Genomic DNA, 18,768 nt, shown 5'->3' on the forward strand with positions numbered 1-18,768 from the left:
AATGTACAATATTTGAATCCATATTTTAAACAATATCAGGTTTTATATGGTAAATATTAAGTAAAAAAGTGTTTTGAGTATGTCAAAAATACAGAATACGTGTTATTATTTTTATCTATTTAATAAACGAAAAGATTTCTAATAGGATTACATAAAAAATTTAAATTATTCTTAAATATATTCTGATAGAAGAATTGAATATTCCCGGTTGCTTTTGAGTTTTCATATGGTCACATGGCAGACATAGAAAGGGTATAATTGGTGTTGTGAGACCATTCTCTTTCACAGGGTAAGCCCTATTCGAATCTCTCATCTCATTCATATCTTTTAACAAAATATATATCACAAGACGGGCACATAAAAAAAGTAAAAAGCTTATATCAGTATTAAGTTTTCAAATTTAATATGTACTTTTTATTCAAATTTTTGAAATATTTAAAAAAATAATAATTGGTCTATATATATAAAACACGACAACACTGAAGATGCACAAAACTAATTGGTAGAACAAACAGAATACGAACATCTTCCTTTCCATCATAAAAAAGGGAAAACAAAGTTGTCTCACAATATTATAACATCTAATATATGCATTTCACATAATCATTCAAAAACTATTTAAGACATGCAATGAAATTATTCACTCTTAAAAGTAATTACTTTAAAAAGTCCTTTACATACATAATTTTGAATTAAATAATAGCACATGAATATTTGCACTTATTAAACTCAAAGGATTTTTGAAAAATGAAGAGATAATATGCAAGTGCTTCCACCCTAGATGGGAGCTTATAAAAGGGGCTTTGTTCCATGAGTGTCTCTGTGAACATGTTTTTCGACAGTAGTAAGATTAAGGTTATCATCTCACTCATGTCATTGTCTTGTCTTGAAGTGCATGGAAGGTTTGGAACAAGATTTGCAGTGAAGAGAAGTTGGTAAGAGAGAGCTTTCTTCGGTCCATTAACATGTGGTAATAAGATTTAATTAGCTGCTGACTCATTCATCCAAATGCTGATAGAGTGAATGACACACTCATACAGTAAATGACTGAATGATGCGGGAGACAAATTGAATCTTATGCTTCCTGTATTTGGACTGAAGGGAGCTCCCTTCTTTTTTTTCTTTTTCGTTCATCTTTTGCTCTATTTTCTGTGTTTTTATCTAGAAATTAAGCTAAAGTTATCACATACTCTTTTTCTTTTGGATTCAATTCAAAAGGTGAGTAACTACATCACTTTAAAGGTAATCTTTTATGTAATAGTGGATATAGATATTTTAAATAACTGATATCAGGTTAAGGATAGTAGAATTCAGCTGGTTGAAGCAATTTTTGTGCTGAATTGCATGTTACAAGGAAGATCTATTGGAGCTATAAGGTTAGTTTAGTGATAAAAATTGAAAAGAAAGATGGTAAAAATGGCTGGTTCAATTTTCTCTATTAACATTTGAAAAATATAAGGTTAAGTGAAAGAATTTGAAAAAAAAAAGGGTGGATGAGATTGTAAGTTTAACTCTTTCACTGTCAGATAACATTTGTCTACATAAAAAAATATAACCAAGGAAAATTTCGTGGACAAAGTCATATTATACTAATTAGTAACAAGTCTTTTTTCCTTTTTGAATTTCTTCAATTTTAATTAATGTGTGAAACTTAGACTTATATTTATAATATCAATAAATAAAAATATATGGTGTTTTTCTTTTTGTTGTATTGTTTATAGAGCTACAAAACAAACTTTCAAAGAAGTTGTTGTGAATATTGATTTGATATACTAAATTGGGTTTGATTATGGTTATGGTGTGTATGAAAGTTTTTCAACCTTTACTTGAAAAGTGGAATGCAGATGAAGCTGTAATGCAAAGCATGACTCCGACACAATAAACTGTTGTGAAAGAAAATCGTCAATGAGAGATTTAATGGCACTTCATTGTTTGGTGGGGGAGACACAGAATGAATGCCACCGTGGAACTCCAAAGAGGGATGTTGAAGGACGGAATTACTTTTTTTTTTCCTTGTCAATGTATTGTTTTCTAATTGTAATTTTAGATTTATGTATTATAAAGTGACTGAGGTCATTCTGTAACTATCTCATTTAAGTGAAATAATATTTGCAGTTGTTTATAGTTATTGCTGTTGTTTCATTATTGAATTTCTTGTGTTTTCAATTCCTTAGTATTCGATTATTTATTTTATTTGTGAAATAAAATGTTTTATATTTTTATGAAAAAAAATATTCTGTTTAATATACAGATCAAAAGGATTAGAAAAATTAAAAGTATTAAACTATGTTTACACTATTTGGCATACAATTTTAATTTCAAAGATTTATTCAACAAGTATATTTTATAAAGATTAATTGCATGTTTTGAGTGTTGGGCTGAGGATCTACACACAATACTTCTTCACAATTTGTTTCAAGATAATTAAGGTATTCTTAGTCAAAAATCATTTCTTGCTTGCAATTCAAACAGGATGTATCTATCAAATTCGATGTTTAAGTTAGAAATTAATTTGATAAGAATTAGTGAAACCTAATCCAACTCATTCACACTTCATTACCTATTAAGTAACGTTTACCAGTAATTTTAAATTAAAAGTGATATTTAGGAATTATTATCATTGTAGATTTTCTGTTCACACAACACTATTCAATTGGTCTTACTTTCTAAGTGGTCTTTCCTGTCGGTCCGCCTATACGGCCGTGTGGACATACACTACAATGTAGTTCCAGAAAATGAAATTAAAGGTTTTTTTTTTTTTTTTCTTCTCAAGAGCAGAGACTGTGGAGTTTGAGACTCCTGCATTGGGTGTCTTAATCTGGAAAAAAGGCAACAGTAGTCATTTTCCATTATGCAGAATCTAACATCACTTTATCCATATGATGATTCCGATAACTGCTCCATCTTTAACAAACACAAGATTTAACTAAAGTTGTTTGTCATTAATTGGCAATCAGTTATCATGTCAGACTAATTAAAAGCAACTTAAGAAAAATCAAATACCCAAATTTCTTAGTGCTGATCACTTGGTGAAGCATGGGCAGTTTAATATAGAGAGTGGTGTCTGAGATTTGACAATGGAATTTTGCATTGCGTTTGGAAATGCACTAAATTTAGGTAAAGTTTGATTTCCCTTTATTCTCCTGGGCCAAGATGTTTCCAACCCATCTGGAAAAGGTATCAAGAGTTAGTGAAGTGGATTTGTTTATTATCGTAAAAGTCTTCTCCATCATCATCATCATAATCTCAAGATATGGAAATAAAAAAAACATCATGCTCCACTTGCGAATCTGTGTGCTATAATATACAAACAATATATTAAGAACCAGTCCAAACAACATTAATTCTCTGATACAGCAGGTGGTGGCTCAAGGAGCTAAGAACACAGAGCTGAAACTGCATGTTTTGCACCACGTACGTAATGCTGCTACGAGGAGTTTAATTTTATCTCAGTTGATTTGACAATAAGTAACATTATCACCACCTTCTTTTCTTTGCTATAGTGGAGAACATGCGTGTGGTCTCATGATTTGGTATATAATTTCTAAAATTAGTGAATGGAATTAATTGGTTATCTCTCAAATCAATGTTCAAGATGCTTCCACCAAGGCATATGTTCGGTATGCAACTTCTGGTTTGTTTATTGTTTGAAAGAAAAACAGCACTTGCTGTGGAACATTTAGTTTGTCAACTGTTTGAAAGAAAAACAGCATTTTGTGTAGTTCAGATTTACAAATGTTTGGTCAGGTTTTTACTTATAAAGAGGAAGAAATAAGAAAACAACATACCTTCGTGGACCATGTTATAACGAGTGCATGATCAAACCTCAACCCCACAAATCATCAACGGACTGCTTAGTGGAAAGATACGATGCGAAGAAAATATATATTTTCCCAATAAATATTAAAGCGGAGTCCAGACAAAGTGAACAACTTTTTTTTTCTCCATTTTTGTCTATACATTTGAACACTAAAACAATAGTGTGTTTAATAAATGTCCTTTATATTTATAATAGTCTCGTCTCGATTAAAATTGAAAATTAAAGATAGTTTAATTTTTTTTTTCATTTTTCGATATATTTTTCAAAAATAAAATTACAATAAGAGTTTCAAACTTTAAACCAAACAATATCAAAAAAAAAAAAAAAAAAGCAAGAAACTCCTATTGGTAGTTACTTATTCGTTTTTGTGATCTATGGATATGGTCTACTAGTGTTTTAAAGATAAAACTTAAAAGTTGAAACAAAAGGTGATTTTAATCCTTTTTTGTTAAATACAAAAAGAATAAATTAAGTGAAAGAATTTAAGCAGTGATTTTTTTTTTATAAAAAAACATTTTAAAAGTAAACAATAAAAGGAATTATTTGTGCAAATATTACATTTGAAAATCCGGTTTCACTGTTAAAGAAGCTTCATTCCTAACGCAACAGAAGATACAATGGCATCTTCAGCAGGCATACAGAATATTAGGAGGGAATAAAGCAAGTATTTCGTTGTGCAAAAGTTCTTCTTAGCTTCCACATCAATCAATAGGTTTAAGGATCAACATTCATTTTTCACACCTGACACATGATGATGTAATACATGATGTAATGTAAACATACATGTAGTTCATATTAATAATCTATTTAGACACACATCAATCACCTTTAATGGTTACATAGTCCCTTTACAAGGATATCTTTATACATATAAAAGGGAATTCCTTGTTTGGCACTACTAATTTGGCTTATCTGTGCCAGCAAATGAATGAAAATCCCTGTAATATAAAATTTTCTGCTAGTGAGGAGGGTCTTTTACCTGCTACAGTGTAAGTATAAGCTAAAAACACTTCACATACCAAGTTACGCAGGACAAAGTGTATGAGTCAGCCAAGTTTATCATTGATTTAAGGTTAGGTTAAAGCAAATTACAAATATAGGTCCAAATTAAATAAGATTTAATAAGTACGTAGTGAGCTAATGGTGAGTCAAGTTCATTCACCCATCCATGATAAAAAACTAATTTTAAAAATAATCCCTTGATGCAATGTAACACTAAAAAAATGGCATACCAGAAATATAAACTGTTCTCGGATTTTCATTCTACTCTTTTCTCCCTCACTTCTCTTCTCCCAAAATAAAATATGTTCCAAATTTAAGTTCTAAAATAAATGTTAGATTGACATTTGAAATTATATAGATTTTATTTGAATATTATTTAAAACTATCACTTAGCAATTATGATAAATATGTATATTAATATAATATTTACAATTAATATAATATTATTTTATATATACTAACATTTGTCATGATTATTTCACGAATTTGAAATTTAGTGTAGGTCGAGTGAACATACAAAATGGCTAACCCAGAGTGGACCGGATAACTACTTTAACAGCTCTATAACAAATGTAAGTTCTTTAGTGCCCGTAAAGTTGTTTGTTTTTCTGTCTTGGTGATCTTAAGTTTTTGCTTAAGGAAGAAAGTGCAACAGTTGAATAAATTTATTGCTCTCTCCCTTGGCCGTGCTACATATGAATCTTTTCAAGTGATACAAAACATCATGTTTCAAGTAAGAGCACACAGCACCTTCATGTATCACATTAAAATACTACACATGGATAATATTTTCAAGTGATTGTATAGAATTTTATCTGACGCCATATCATGTATGCACGAGAAATAGAAAAATGCATTAATCCAATTAGGATTTGGGCAAAAAAATATTCCATGGATGATTGAATGATTGCATGGTCGAAGGCTACAATTAGTGGTATAATTGAAAGCTTTAAAGTTTAAATGTTTCACCAAAAAAAAAAAAATCAATCCTCGGATAGAAGTAGAAGACAAGATATTATAACTCAACCAAAATTCAACAGGGAGGAAAGAGAAGCTGTCTTCCTTAAAGAGAAAAAAAGAAATCAAGAGGTGATTTGCTGTCAATTATATATGGATGGTGCCAAAAAACCCATTCTAAAAGACAGATAATTTGGAGGCATTTGAATAGCTTCTTTTCAATCTTCTAATCATTTTACCTTATTCTCAGGTCTGTTGCTTCACACGCCATATCCTGCTGTTGCTATTGAGCTCGACAAGATAACATTATCAATTATTGCAGGGAATCCATAAAACAAAAGGTATCACATATTTACCCTATCTTTTCCAAGATCACGACGGGCTAAAAAATGTTACCATGACAAGAGAGGGTATTATTGATACTAAATCTGCTATGCATCTTAGAGAGGTTCATACAGGCCTAAGACATGTCCATCAATACACCGCATAGCTGCAACCTAATCACAGGTTAATTACATCAGACGTTGGGCAAGTCCTCAGATGAATGAAAGCTATGAGTGAATCACAATACCTTTCCATGGATCTCATATTTGATGGGCCCATCGAGTTCAGCTCCTAACGCCATTAATTTACTTACTGTACTGTTCATGTCAGTCACCGTAAATGACAAAAGGGAGGAGTACTCTTTCTGCGCGGTGGCTTGATCACTGTGAAATTGAAAGTGAATCAGCAGCTCACCACTCCATCCAATATTCAAAACCAAACATTTCTTTCAAAACAAAATAATTTGGACCACCAGTAAAACCGTCGAAAATCAAGAAAAAAAGAAGAATAACAAATCAAAAACTAATCACGATATTATTCGTAGGTTTCTCGAGCATGTTAGAGTTAATTATAGAACCATGCACATTGTGGTCGTCATTAACTACGGCAACTAGGAATGAACAATCATCGAACACATGGAGGGCATGAGAAGAGAAGAGAGAAGTACTGGGAAGAATGCATGAGGGCAAGCTTGAGAGAACCGGATTGAAGTTCGGCCCACCGGAGAGAGCAGACGTTGATGGTGAAGTCCAAGCCTTCGGAGTAGAAGCGTGCGGCTTTTGGAACATCCCTGTGTAGTTGTAATATCCACCTGAACGACGCTGCCATCAGGGACGCCGTCTGCGTTTCGCTCTTCTCGCAGACACACGTGCGCTCAATTGGATTTCAAGTTTCGGGCCTGCCAAATTTGGCCCATCTATTTCTTTTTATTCACGGATATCACCAGAACGGAACCTCTTCGGTTCACCTAAAACCCCTCCATATTTGCGATCTAATTACATAATTAGCTTCTATTTTACGTTATTCTTTGTCAATTAATATATGTAAAATTGTTCTAAAATATATTTCCATCGTATATCTCATAAGTTTAAATATCTCTAACAATACTTTGAATGTATCAAAAAATTGAACTTAATATAAAAGGGAGTATTTTTAATAACAAAATAATTAACATCAGTGATGCGATGCCCAAGTCAATACATAGATAGTTATGAATTAACAATATTTATGAATCCCCGATTCATGGTTGGTACTGATAAGTACAAAATTTGTTGCCATGCGTGGTTTAAACTTACTAGCGCGTCACAAGTTCAAATTTGGGTGCAGTGGGTCATAAAAATGAGAAGAATACAAAAAAAAACTATCCAAAATTGTATATTTGTTTTTCACTTCTCAAAAGTCGACCTGATTCTTTTTTTGGCTACATGACATGACAACATCTACAGTAACATTTAGAAAATGAACCCCCAAAGGAAATTATGTTACAGATACAAAATGAAATTATGAACAAGGCAAAAATTGCACGTGAAAGGAAAAGACGAGGGAAGTGCAATGACCAGCATGCAAATTCTTCACCGACTTATTACCTTAGACTGAATTCTCCAACATGTTAAATGTTTATGCTAAACCAAACCTCTAAAAGGACCCTTTCAAGGCTTTTAAACGCGATCGCTGCCCCTTGGACCTAGCTTCAAGAAGCTTCGCCTTCAAAGTGTTGTTCTCCTTTGACCCTGAAGGCAGTTTTGAAGGGTCCGATATGTCTAGGTCTTGGGATCCAAGTTTTGCCATCCACTGCTTCACAGGGCTTGCCTGATTCCTCCATCCAGCATTGCTGCAGGAAGCCTCGCCATAATTATTCTCAGCATGCATATTGCCACCTTCAGATGCCATAAGTTGACCTCTTATCAGATTATCAATAATGTGATTTTTACTGGAGCTGTGCAATTCAGTGGGGTTCATCTTTCTTTCAGAATCATCATCTTCGTTAATCTCAAAGTGTTCGCACTTTTCAGATAAACTTCCTTCAACTGCCTTGGTGTCTGTGGTCTTCCCCTGATCTGCATCAATTGACTGGGACTTCTTATGTGAATCAGATGACATAGCCCACGCCATCTGTTCTTCAAACTTCACTTGCAAGCTAGATGGGCTACGATGTTTTAACCCTTCTCGTGGTATTGGTTTTTTCTTCGTGTGGTTGGTTTTCAATGTCTCCTCAAAATATTTGTCGACAGCCTCTTCTTCGTGTACCTTAGATCCCTTGTTGCTTGGCTTGTTCAACTCAAAACAATTTGAATCACTTCCCACGGAATCATCGTCATCACCCGCCACCTGCGGTGCACTGACAGCATCGTTCAGTGGTACAGATTCCAAGGAATTACGGCGATTCCTTACCACTATATTTTCTGTACTTCGACTATTTTGTTTAGCTCTAAGAAAAGTCTCTATTTCAAGGCTTAGTTTGTCAATTATGGACTTATCCATAAAACCATTCTGAGCTGCTTCCAGCTGCATTTGCATACGTTCATCCAGCCACGATTCAGATATGTGAAGAATCAACCGATCGTGATCAGCCCTTTGAATCCAGTCCTTATCAGACTTGTGATTCAGACTATGCACCTCTCGTTCATATTCACTTATTCCCCTAGCAAATTCATCACAGAGATCCTCCAATAGTTTTCTTCTTGTTCTCTCTTGATCCAATTCTTTTAGAGCGCTAGAAAGAGAGGACTTCACTTCAGAGAGATCTCGAGCTAATTTCCGGTGTATGCTCTCTGACCGTTTCCTTAATTTCCTCTCATCCTCAAGTTCATCCCTCACAGATTGCACGGCAGCGTGGAGTCGATCCTGTTCCTTACTCTTCCGAACCAATTTATCCTCTGCAATTTGCTTCATCAGGTCATCAACCTCATGTCGATCTGCTTGTCTGTCTCGAAGCAACTCTTTGATCCTTATACGCGCATGATCTAGCTCTGATTTTAATGCTTTTATCAATGAAATGTTAGAAGCATGTTGTTCTTCCAAGCTCCATATTCTGTTTAGCACTTTCAGAAGCTCCGTAGATGTTTTGAGACTATAATGTGGCTCACCAATCCTTCCCTTAAACTCCAAGGAACTAGAAGGAGTGGCTCCAGGATTATAGGGTGTCATCTGCAACCCAAGAAAGGACAAGCAAAGTATTCAATAAAATATGGGATATTCATCCAACAATAAACAACCTTTCAGTAGTGCAGGGATATGTATTGACTATGCTTTGCATCAAACAGTCAATCAAGGATGAACCTAGTATTCGCAGAAAATACTTTATAATACGCTCTGGAACAAGAAGGTAATTAAAAAATAAATCTACAAAAAAAGTGACTCAAACTTTGAAATTATTTCATTCTTTAAGCAAATTCATTATTATTACGATTCTTTTACTATAGATATTATACTAACCGATTATTTTGGCAGCAAACTATACTACAACGTAGCTGTTAATGGTATGTTATATCATTATTTATCGTGGACAAAATAAGTCATTCACCAAATTTCTTAATATCAGGAATTTGTTACTCCCAATATTTTTTTTATCTCTTCCACTATACACGACTGATGGATCATAATTAAGAGAAATCTCGTGACTTAATCAATTTTGTAAATATATGCACTCACATTATATAAGGTGTCAAAATGGCAAGTCCCACAAAAAAAAACATGTTTACTTCGAAGGATATTTTATGCTCTAAAAGTGTTGCCCGTCAAAAAGAAGGTGGAGGTTCATGGTTGGGATCAAGATTGATGCTTACCTCCATGGAACTACCATAACTTGCAGGAGATAAAGGTTGCAGTGCATGATTATTTCTCTCAATTGCTCGCTGTTGCATCAAGGATGCAGCAATATGCCTCCTCAAACTGCTGGCGCTAGCTGGCTGATGAAAGAACAGAAAAATTATCATTCTAAACGACATCTAGATTTGTCTCTATGGAATCGTTAACAATGTCTATGAGAATTTCTACCTCCAATACAGGCACGAGGTTAAAGACAGTGCATGACTTCACACTAAACATGTCTCGATGCTCATAGACGCTAAGATCTAAACACGAACATCCACAAAATAAAAGAAATTGAAAACAGGTAGTGAACTATGGCCATAAGAAAGAGATCATTGAACCACATACAGATACATAACACAACGAAGAAAGGAAAGAGAAATTTTAAAAGGAAAATGGCCGTAAACAGGAAGGACAAGCATAAAATGGGAAAACGAATCATGTGTATAAAAATCAACCCCAACTAGATTCACTGTGCCCTTCAAAAACCAGACAAAAACCAGACAGCGAGGAAACATTTTTGTTTAATAAAAGAACAAATTGCAGATGCTGAAAGAACATTTCAGGAATAACAATAATAACGATAATAAGTCACCAACATAAAAAAACTGCAAGTCAACACAGATACTGAATGGAAAATTAAAAACAAAAAAATTAAAATAAAACTAGTATCACTGCCTAACCTAGTAGCTAAGTATACATAAACCCACGAAAGACAAAAACCGAAACAAACAAGATGAGAGTTGAAAAGGCAAAGTTGGGAAGCAGAAAGAAAAAAACAGACGGCACCTGATCAGGGGAACTGGGAGATGCGTCGGCGAGGAAGTTGGAGATGTGGAGAGCCTTGTCCTTATGGAGGATGTAATGGTGGCGGCGATGTCTGGGATCGGGAGCGGCGGCGGCAGAAGGCTGAGCGTTATTAGCAGCAGAACGATGCATTTGAAAGAGTGGGAAAGAGTGATTGAATTCCCAGAGCGCTGCGGCGAGCTTCCTAGCGGAAACAGAATGGTCCCGAATGTGTTTGTTAGTGCGAGTGAGGGAGAGCCAAGAGGGAAATGGAGTAGAGGGTCCCCTGCTTTTCCCTACCAAAACCCCTCTCCTCAACTTTTCTCCTAATTTTTCCTCCTTTTCCGCTTCCTCTTCCTCGCTTTTCATCTCTCTCTTCCTTTATTTATGCCTTCCCCTCCCTTCTTTCTTCTCTCTCATCCACCCCCCAACCTTTTTATCTTTCATTTATTATTTTCTTTCCCTTTTTGATCCCTCCTTAATAATACACCACACTCCCTCCTTCTCTACTGCTATGTCTGCCTTCCACTTTTAACTTTCTTACATTTATTAGCCAAAAAATCATGCATCAATGCTCTCCTCTGTAGCTACCTCACCGGCCAATTCAACCATTATCATTAACCGCAGCTATGAACAGCTAGAAATTACTGATCAGACAGATTTTTATTTTAAGCAAGGGAATCTACCATTTTCATTTTAATATTCGAAAATGATATTTTCACTAATTCGTGTAATTTTTTTTATTTTTTAATTGTATTTATGTGCAGGAAGTTGAAGAAAGTTGAATAATAGAAATTTATGATTCTCTCAGGCTACCTTCATCAAAGAAAATTGAAAAAAAAAATATATACCTAACTGACACTCTGTGAAAGGGAGCTAAGAGTAAACTCTCACCTTGATTTCTGTATTCCTGCAGTACAATAAATGAATATATAAATTAATTAAAGATGGGATGAATAATAAGAATATATGTTGGGAAAATATTTAAATGTACTCACCATTTTTTTAAATAAGTTAAGTTGTCACTTTGGACATGGATAGAAAATTTGTTGTTTTATCTTATTAGTTTAAGTAATAATAGTTACGTTGAGATGTTCTAATATGTAATAGAAGAATTTTAATAAATAAATGAATAAACTTTTTTAAAATATTTTAATGTTTTTTACGAATTTCTACTTAACCTTGATTTCATAGGTATTGAAGAAACAAATTCTTTTAGCATTAGCGATTAAGATTGACATCCAAAAAATATTAACTTTTGATTGAAATTTAATATAAGTAAATAGTAAACAAATTCACATAATAAGTTACAAAAGTAGTGGTTATAAGTATTATAATATTTTCCTCAATAAATATATTATGTAATACAATATAAATTATCAATTTACGTAATGCAGTATAAAGTTTATTAAAAGAATGATGAGTATTATGTATACAATATAAGTTATACATAGTAATTATCCAAATCTACAATACTGTAAAACTAGATCACGTTTTCTCACCTACATTATTTGTCATACAATCAGATAAGTTAGGATGTTTAAAAAGGAGCAAAAACTTACAATTTTAATTAAATAATTAAAAGCAAACAATTATACACGATAATTTCAATCTGATCATAAATTATCACCTAATACATTACAACAACTACTTTTTAAAAAATTTATACATTGAATCAGACACTAAAACTTTTACATTTATCATAATTATCTCAATAAATTTTGATATATAAATCATGACTCTATTGAACTTATGTGTCAAAAGTTAATTTTATAAAATCAATTCTATTATGAGCTTTCTTCTATTTTAACTAATAAAATATCTTTATCTGTATGAGTTAGAATAGGAGTATGAATAATTTTTTTTAAACCCTTACTCAATATATCTAAATATTAGAGTGAAATGTTTTATTTTTTAAAAGTCATTCATCGTTTATCACATCAACCTCATATCATCATATAATATTATGAGTACAATCACAATTTAACCATTGTTCATACATTTCAAGCAGTTACAATTTTCATAAATGTATTAAATTACTTTAGATGAAGTCTCATTAGACAAAGCGAGGAAACACTGGAAGAAAAGTATTTAATATTCGTTAGGTGAGGGTCTTACTCGCTCAACGAATATGACTGCTAAAAGTAATTCACATAATTTCGGACAACGAATCCTATCTTGACCAACGAGTAAGACATTTGCGCCTTCCTAACTTAAACAAAAATTCTCTTTCACTTAGCGAAGATGATACTTTGCACAATGAGTATATCCTCTTAGGTCTCTTTGACTTGGCGAATTATGCTCTCGCTCAGCGGGAGAAACTTTTATTCAACAAATTTGTATAATTTAAAAGTCAATTTATAGCTTAATTTGTTTCCTTGGCTTCAAATAATATTTTTATCCATTTTCAGATATCAAAACTAATGTTTCTAAATAAAATATACTTTTTTTATATCAATTGAACTAGACTTACCAATCTCAAAAGCAAAACATCATCAAATCACAATTTCACACACTAATATTTTAACAAAGTTATAATAGATTGGTGAATTTGCTCATGTAGTCTTAAATAGTGTTTTTCTTTCATCTTCACAAGTCATAACCAATTTCAACTTACCAAATGTATCATCTAAAACCAATTTAGTCAACTTTATCCATCCTTGAGACTAACACATAATCAAATCATAATTACACATATAAAACTCTAATAAGACTATAAAATCAAACAAACAAAACATCTATTTTTTCAAACCAACCAATTCATGACATCCATCAATTCCAATTAATCAAAGTATATTTATATTACAAATAGCTAAAAAACAATTTTAAATAACTAAGAATCTTTAATCACAAAAAAGACCTAACTGTATAAAAAAAAACTCAAATCAATAATTTGATCATATTATAATGGTCCTAATTGAACATAAGAACTCTTATGCTATACATATGACCCAATACCCTATACATCAAACCAAAGATTAAATTACTTTAAAAAAATAAACAATAACTCATTTTATTTAATAAAGTTAGATGAAAAAGGTAAGTTTCATCATAAAAAATCTTACGCTATGATATTCAAACATATAAATAGAGGATTAAAACAATCTTTAGAAAACGATAAAGAAAAGAAAAAGTTATTCTTTTAAAACTTCTTAATAATAAAATAATCAAGTATTTATTATAAAAACTCTCTTTCTTAAAGTACTTTATAAAGTCTTATATTATATTATTATATTATAATTAATAATTATAAATTAATTTATAAATATTAATAATTTAAGTTATAATATTATTATATATTTATATTTTAATATATAAAAATAAAATTTAAGTAATTTTTTATTTAAAACAAATAATTAACAAATCAAAATTGACAAATTTAAAACTCCGAACCAGTCTATTAACTTTTGTCGGGTCAACAAACTAACCGAGAGACTCAATTCGTTTTGTCATTCCTAATATATTCCAACTACATGCAATTTACACTCCTACTTTTATATTTGAAAGTGAAAAAAAAAAGATATATTTGAGAAAATCTTTGCAGATAAATATATTTGAGAAACTTGGAAATATGATGTATTGTGATAATAACAAATCAGTTTGTTGAAGTTTTATCAAATATAAATCAGAGTTATAGAAGGCCAACGAGGAAATGATAAATAGTGTTAAAATTTATATTAATGTTTTGAATAAGTCAATATCTTATTTATATGGGATTTGTTAAGTAACCATGAATATGCCAAATTGTTGTTTTATCTTCTTAATTTAAGGAATAGAAGATATTTGGCATGGTTTATATGTGTGTAACAGAAGGTTTAATGAATGGTTCAAATAATTTTTTAATATATTTTAACAATGTAAATAAATAAAATATTAAAAATATGATGATTAAAAACATACTGAAAGAAAAAATTCCTTAATTACGTTTTTACAACGGCTTTATTATTTACCTAATTTCTCTTATAAATTACGAGACAGTGGCTTTATTCCTAGTAAAACAAAAGTTTAAAAAGACATTAATGAACTTTACCCAAACTTCAATAATTATTACCAGTTTTCGTAAAGATTGTAACTTTATATTCCTTTAAAGAAACGGATTTGTATTGTTAATGCTTAAGGAGATATAATTCTTGTTGATTTTTTTTAATTAATTATATCAAGCAATAAAACTATTTTGATTAACCTGTTTTAATTAGTAATACATTTATTATTATTTGTAACAAATGGACAGAAACAATGTTGTATAAATCGTTGAATGCATCATATTTCTTTCTAAAATTAATTAAATTACTCGTAAGAGTACAAATTTATAAACAACTAATACTATTGTGCTTTAAATAGAAATATATTTATATTTTAATTGAAAATGATTTTTTTAAATAGAAACTAATAATTTTGATAAATTTGTTACTAATGGTAACTAATTTAAATTTTTGGTAGAAATTAGTTAATTAACAAATGCTGAAAAAAAATATATTTTTACATCTTTTCTCATACATAATCAGCAGAAAAGTTTTTTCTTTTTACGTCAACGGTGATAGAAGTAAAGGCAAAAAAACAAGTTAATCGAAAAGATATACACTAATAAAAAAAACTTGTACCAATTACGTAAATTATAAAATAAATGAAATTAATATTTTTTATGAATCTTCTTTCTAATTTATAGATACATCTCTTTTTTTTGAGATAATAACAATCCCTCTTATAACTATAATCACAATTAAGTTGTAGTTTTTTCCCTGATATAATATTTTTCTTAGGTTATTTTCTAACTACTTAAAAACAAATTATTCTTTAATAGTTTTCAGTTCTATTATCCGTAAAGATTATTTTTAGTAACATAATTTATTACATTTAGTTAATTTTTAAATATAACTAATGAAAAGTTATCATAAATTCATGAACATTAATTTTAAAGAAGTTTATAAAAAAAAATTAAGCAATAACATTCAAAAGTGATTATTATGTTTGAATTTTGAATCTTTAAAATACATGTAATATCTTTTAGGTAAACATATTATCTAAATGAAGAAATTATCAATTTTGCTTTTCTTTCTCTCGCATATATTTCACACATGATCATGTAATTTTATCTTCTAATCTTATAACATACTTTTGTTTTTATTTTCATAATTATTGTAACATCCCAAATTCTCACATTAATGTAACAACCCAACTTTTTACATTAATATAACATCCCAAATTTTCACACTTGATAATTAACATTACATTTACGGTAACATTCCGTAATCTCACCCTTTAAAATTTCCTAGTTAATATAAGTCTATACATGTAAAAAGATTCTAATTATAGTTCTTCTACTCCTCCCTTTCCTTGGCACTATGTGAGGCGACATTCCTTCATCTGCTCCCGTATAACGAATTATACGATCATCGCACATACCCAAACACAAAACACAAACAAGTAGGGTGAGCTAACATGCAACAAATCATTTATAAGACATGCATAATTACTTCGATACAAACATCATATAATAATTATGTCAGACACCCTCATACCATCGTACCACAATTCCTATTGAACACTCGTCCCACAATACCCAATAAACACCAAAATACCCAATAAACACCAAAATACCCAATGGACACTCATTCCATAATACCCAATAAACACTCATTGAACACTCGTCCCACAATACCCAATAAACACCAAAATACCCAATAAACACCACTATACCCAATAGACACTCATTCCACAATACCCAATAGGCACTTATCCCAACGATATTCAATAGGCACTTATCCCAACGATATTCCATAGGCACTTATCCCAACGATATGTTGATGAGCGATACAACGGAAGGTTTTTCACTTGTGATGTCATTCTTAGTCCCCTCACTATGTCCAAAACCGGCACATAGACCAGGACATTCTGCCCTCCATACCATTCATAATGTTAGTCCCCTCACTATGTCCTAAACCGGCACATAGACCAGGACATTCTGCCCTCCATACCATTCACAAGGTTAGTCCCCTCACTATGTCCTAAACCGGCACATAGACCAGGACCTCCTGCCCCTCTCACCACATAATTCATCATTCTCTACTTGAGACTGATTGATTATTAGAGTATCAGGATAACCTCCAACTTCATGACCCTCAACATCAACATATACGCACATACCATGTCATTACAGAATCTCTCCACGAAACTCATATAATGCTCACATTCCTTAACTCATATTATACCATTACGAAATCTACCCATAATCATCATACACCTACCATGACATTATAGAATCTCTCCGCGAGACTCATACCATACTCACATTCCTCGACTCATATTATACCCTTACGACATCTCCCCGTAATACTCATACATGTTCAGATGCATAAATTCAAATCAAATAAACTTCAATCATTTCAGAAATCATACAAACTGAATATATTCCAACTAGATATATTACATGATAATTTAACAGTACATAATCTGTACACAAGATTTAAGTTAAAAACCTGTCGAGTAGACTTCCAGGAAAGAGAGGTGCGTCACAATGGACAACTTAAGTACCAAGTCTTTCCTTAGCCAAAGTGTTCCTCAACTAGTTTTTAACAAATTTCTTATTAACAGATTCAAAACAACAGCATATAATATTTACACCGAATATCAATATAGATAAACATACAGTAAGCATTAACAATATTCATACATAATTTCAAGACATGAATAGTAATAAAACAGTACTAAATCATAATATAAAAGCTTAGAAAAATTAGCTCCCCTACCTCTATTCCAGATTCCTCTTGATCTGAATTTATTTCCCCGAAACCCTTCAGAACCTCTACTCTTCTTGCAACTAAAAATTTCTCCCTAGCTCTTTCTTCTCTATTTCTCAAGCTCTCACTTGATTCCTCTTTTCTTGGTGCAAAATACCCTTCCCTCCCATGGCTATTTATAGTTAAAAAAATTTACTATTCATTAATATTTTAATATTATTTATTATTTTAATATTATTTAAAAATAATATTTCAATCATTTTCTCACAAAATCTGATCCTAATTTCTACCTACTACTTTCTTCCATGCTAAGGAATCTTAATGCTGAAAATTTATTTTTACTATTTACTTTTTACTATTTACTATTCACTTTTTACTATTTACTATTCACTTTTTACTATTCACTATTCATTTTTTACTATTCGATTTTCTTAAAAAAAAAATACTAAATAAGTTATCAAAAATTTTAACCTCTCCTTCTAAAATTACTATAATTTTATATTCAAAATATATATTTTTCTATCCATTAAAATTATTATTACTAATAAAATGCTAAAATTTACTATTATAAATATTTTTTTTTTCATGGGTCTTACAATTATTATAGTAATTTTTTTTCTCTTTATATTTTTTTATAATTTTAATAATAACTAAAAAAATGTATATTAACATTTACATAATTCATTATAAATTTAAAATATAAATTATACAAACAAAAAATATTTATTGAAACAATATTAAAAAGAGTTATATAAGAAAAAAAATCTCAAATATCTTTATCATGAAGATATATAATTCTTCTTGTAAATAAGAACGAGAATGTGAATCGTAATAATTAATATTGATATAATAGAAGTAAGTAAATTAATCAAGTAGCAAATTATAAAAAAAAATCATTATTTATGGTTAAAAATCATAAAAGAATTGATGAATAGACAAATCAAGAAAAAAATCACAACAGTAAAATATTAAAAAAAGTAAGAAATATGGTGAATATTTTTTGTTGCTCTAAAAAAGAAAATAGAGGTCTCACTTCTATTAACATCAGAAAGAAAATAAAAGGTATGATTCATAAATATTAATGTGTATAATTTATACAAAGAAAATAATCAGGATTCTAAAAAATTTTGTATTTTAGGTTTTTTTTTTAAAAGTAAAGGAAAAATTCAATTAATAATAAAAAATATAAAATTTCATAAAATAGAATAATCGACTATTAATTATTTTCTGGTGAATATTTTTTTAATATTTGGAAAAATATATATATTAAGTATATTTATTTATTATGAATTTCAAGTAATTATAGTAGAAATTAACAATTTTATCAATATT

At 30.6% G+C, this 18,768-nt stretch overlaps 2 protein-coding genes across 4 annotated transcripts; both read right to left on the minus strand.

Annotated features, from left to right (window-relative positions):
• Positions 1-6,071: 6,071 nt before the first annotated feature.
• On the minus strand, positions 6,072-7,034 carry LOC108320346 (uncharacterized). 2 transcript variants are annotated; one of them, XM_017551734.2, is made up of 3 exons: positions 6,771-7,034; positions 6,351-6,486; positions 6,072-6,269 (listed from the first exon to the last, which is right to left on the minus strand). In XM_017551734.2, exons 1-3 carry the CDS (start codon positions 6,929-6,931, stop codon positions 6,240-6,242), a joined length of 327 nt encoding a protein of 108 aa, XP_017407223.1. In that variant the 5' UTR covers positions 6,932-7,034; the 3' UTR covers positions 6,072-6,239. The 2 variants fall into 2 exon arrangements, with proteins under 2 accessions (XP_017407223.1, XP_017407222.1); XM_017551733.2 differs by having other exon boundaries at positions 6,072-6,276; positions 6,771-7,027.
• Positions 7,035-7,442: 408 nt separating this feature from the next.
• On the minus strand, positions 7,443-11,252 carry LOC108320372 (uncharacterized protein At5g41620). 2 transcript variants are annotated; one of them, XM_017551773.2, is made up of 4 exons: positions 10,703-10,840; positions 10,100-10,176; positions 9,889-10,011; positions 7,443-9,250 (listed from the first exon to the last, which is right to left on the minus strand). In XM_017551773.2, the coding sequence occupies exons 2-4, from the start codon at positions 10,148-10,150 to the stop codon at positions 7,739-7,741; spliced, it is 1,686 nt and encodes a 561-aa protein (XP_017407262.2). In that variant the 5' UTR covers positions 10,151-10,176; positions 10,703-10,840; the 3' UTR covers positions 7,443-7,738. The 2 variants fall into 2 exon arrangements, with proteins under 2 accessions (XP_017407262.2, XP_017407261.2); XM_017551772.2 differs by lacking the exon at positions 10,100-10,176 and having other exon boundaries at positions 10,703-11,252.
• Positions 11,253-18,768: the final 7,516 nt, after the last annotated feature.

This window comes from Vigna angularis, chromosome 10 (assembly GCF_016808095.1).
Source record: "Vigna angularis cultivar LongXiaoDou No.4 chromosome 10, ASM1680809v1, whole genome shotgun sequence".
Taxonomy (NCBI): Eukaryota; Viridiplantae; Streptophyta; class Magnoliopsida; order Fabales; family Fabaceae; genus Vigna; species Vigna angularis.

Bases quoted from the DNA above. Each gene is read 5' to 3' on its own strand.
- LOC108320346 (XM_017551733.2), bottom strand. From the start codon at position 6,931: ATGGCAGCGTCGTTCAGGTGGATATTACAACTACACAGGGATGTTCCA. The intron at 6,487-6,770 runs GTACTTCTCTCT...TCAATTTCACAG, and splicing joins GCCCTCATGCATTCTTCCCA to TGATCAAGCCACCGCGCAGA. The intron at 6,277-6,350 runs GTATTGTGATTC...ACCTGTGATTAG, and splicing joins AATATGAGATCCATGGAAAG to GTTGCAGCTATGCGGTGTAT.
- LOC108320372 (XM_017551772.2), bottom strand. From the start codon at position 11,068: ATGAAAAGCGAGGAAGAGGAAGCGGAAAAGGAGGAAAAATTAGGAGAA. The intron at 10,012-10,702 runs GTGCCGTCTGTT...TTCTTTCATCAG, and splicing joins CTCCCAGTTCCCCTGATCAG to CCAGCTAGCGCCAGCAGTTT. The intron at 9,251-9,888 runs GTAAGCATCAAT...CTTGGGTTGCAG, and splicing joins GTTATGGTAGTTCCATGGAG to ATGACACCCTATAATCCTGG.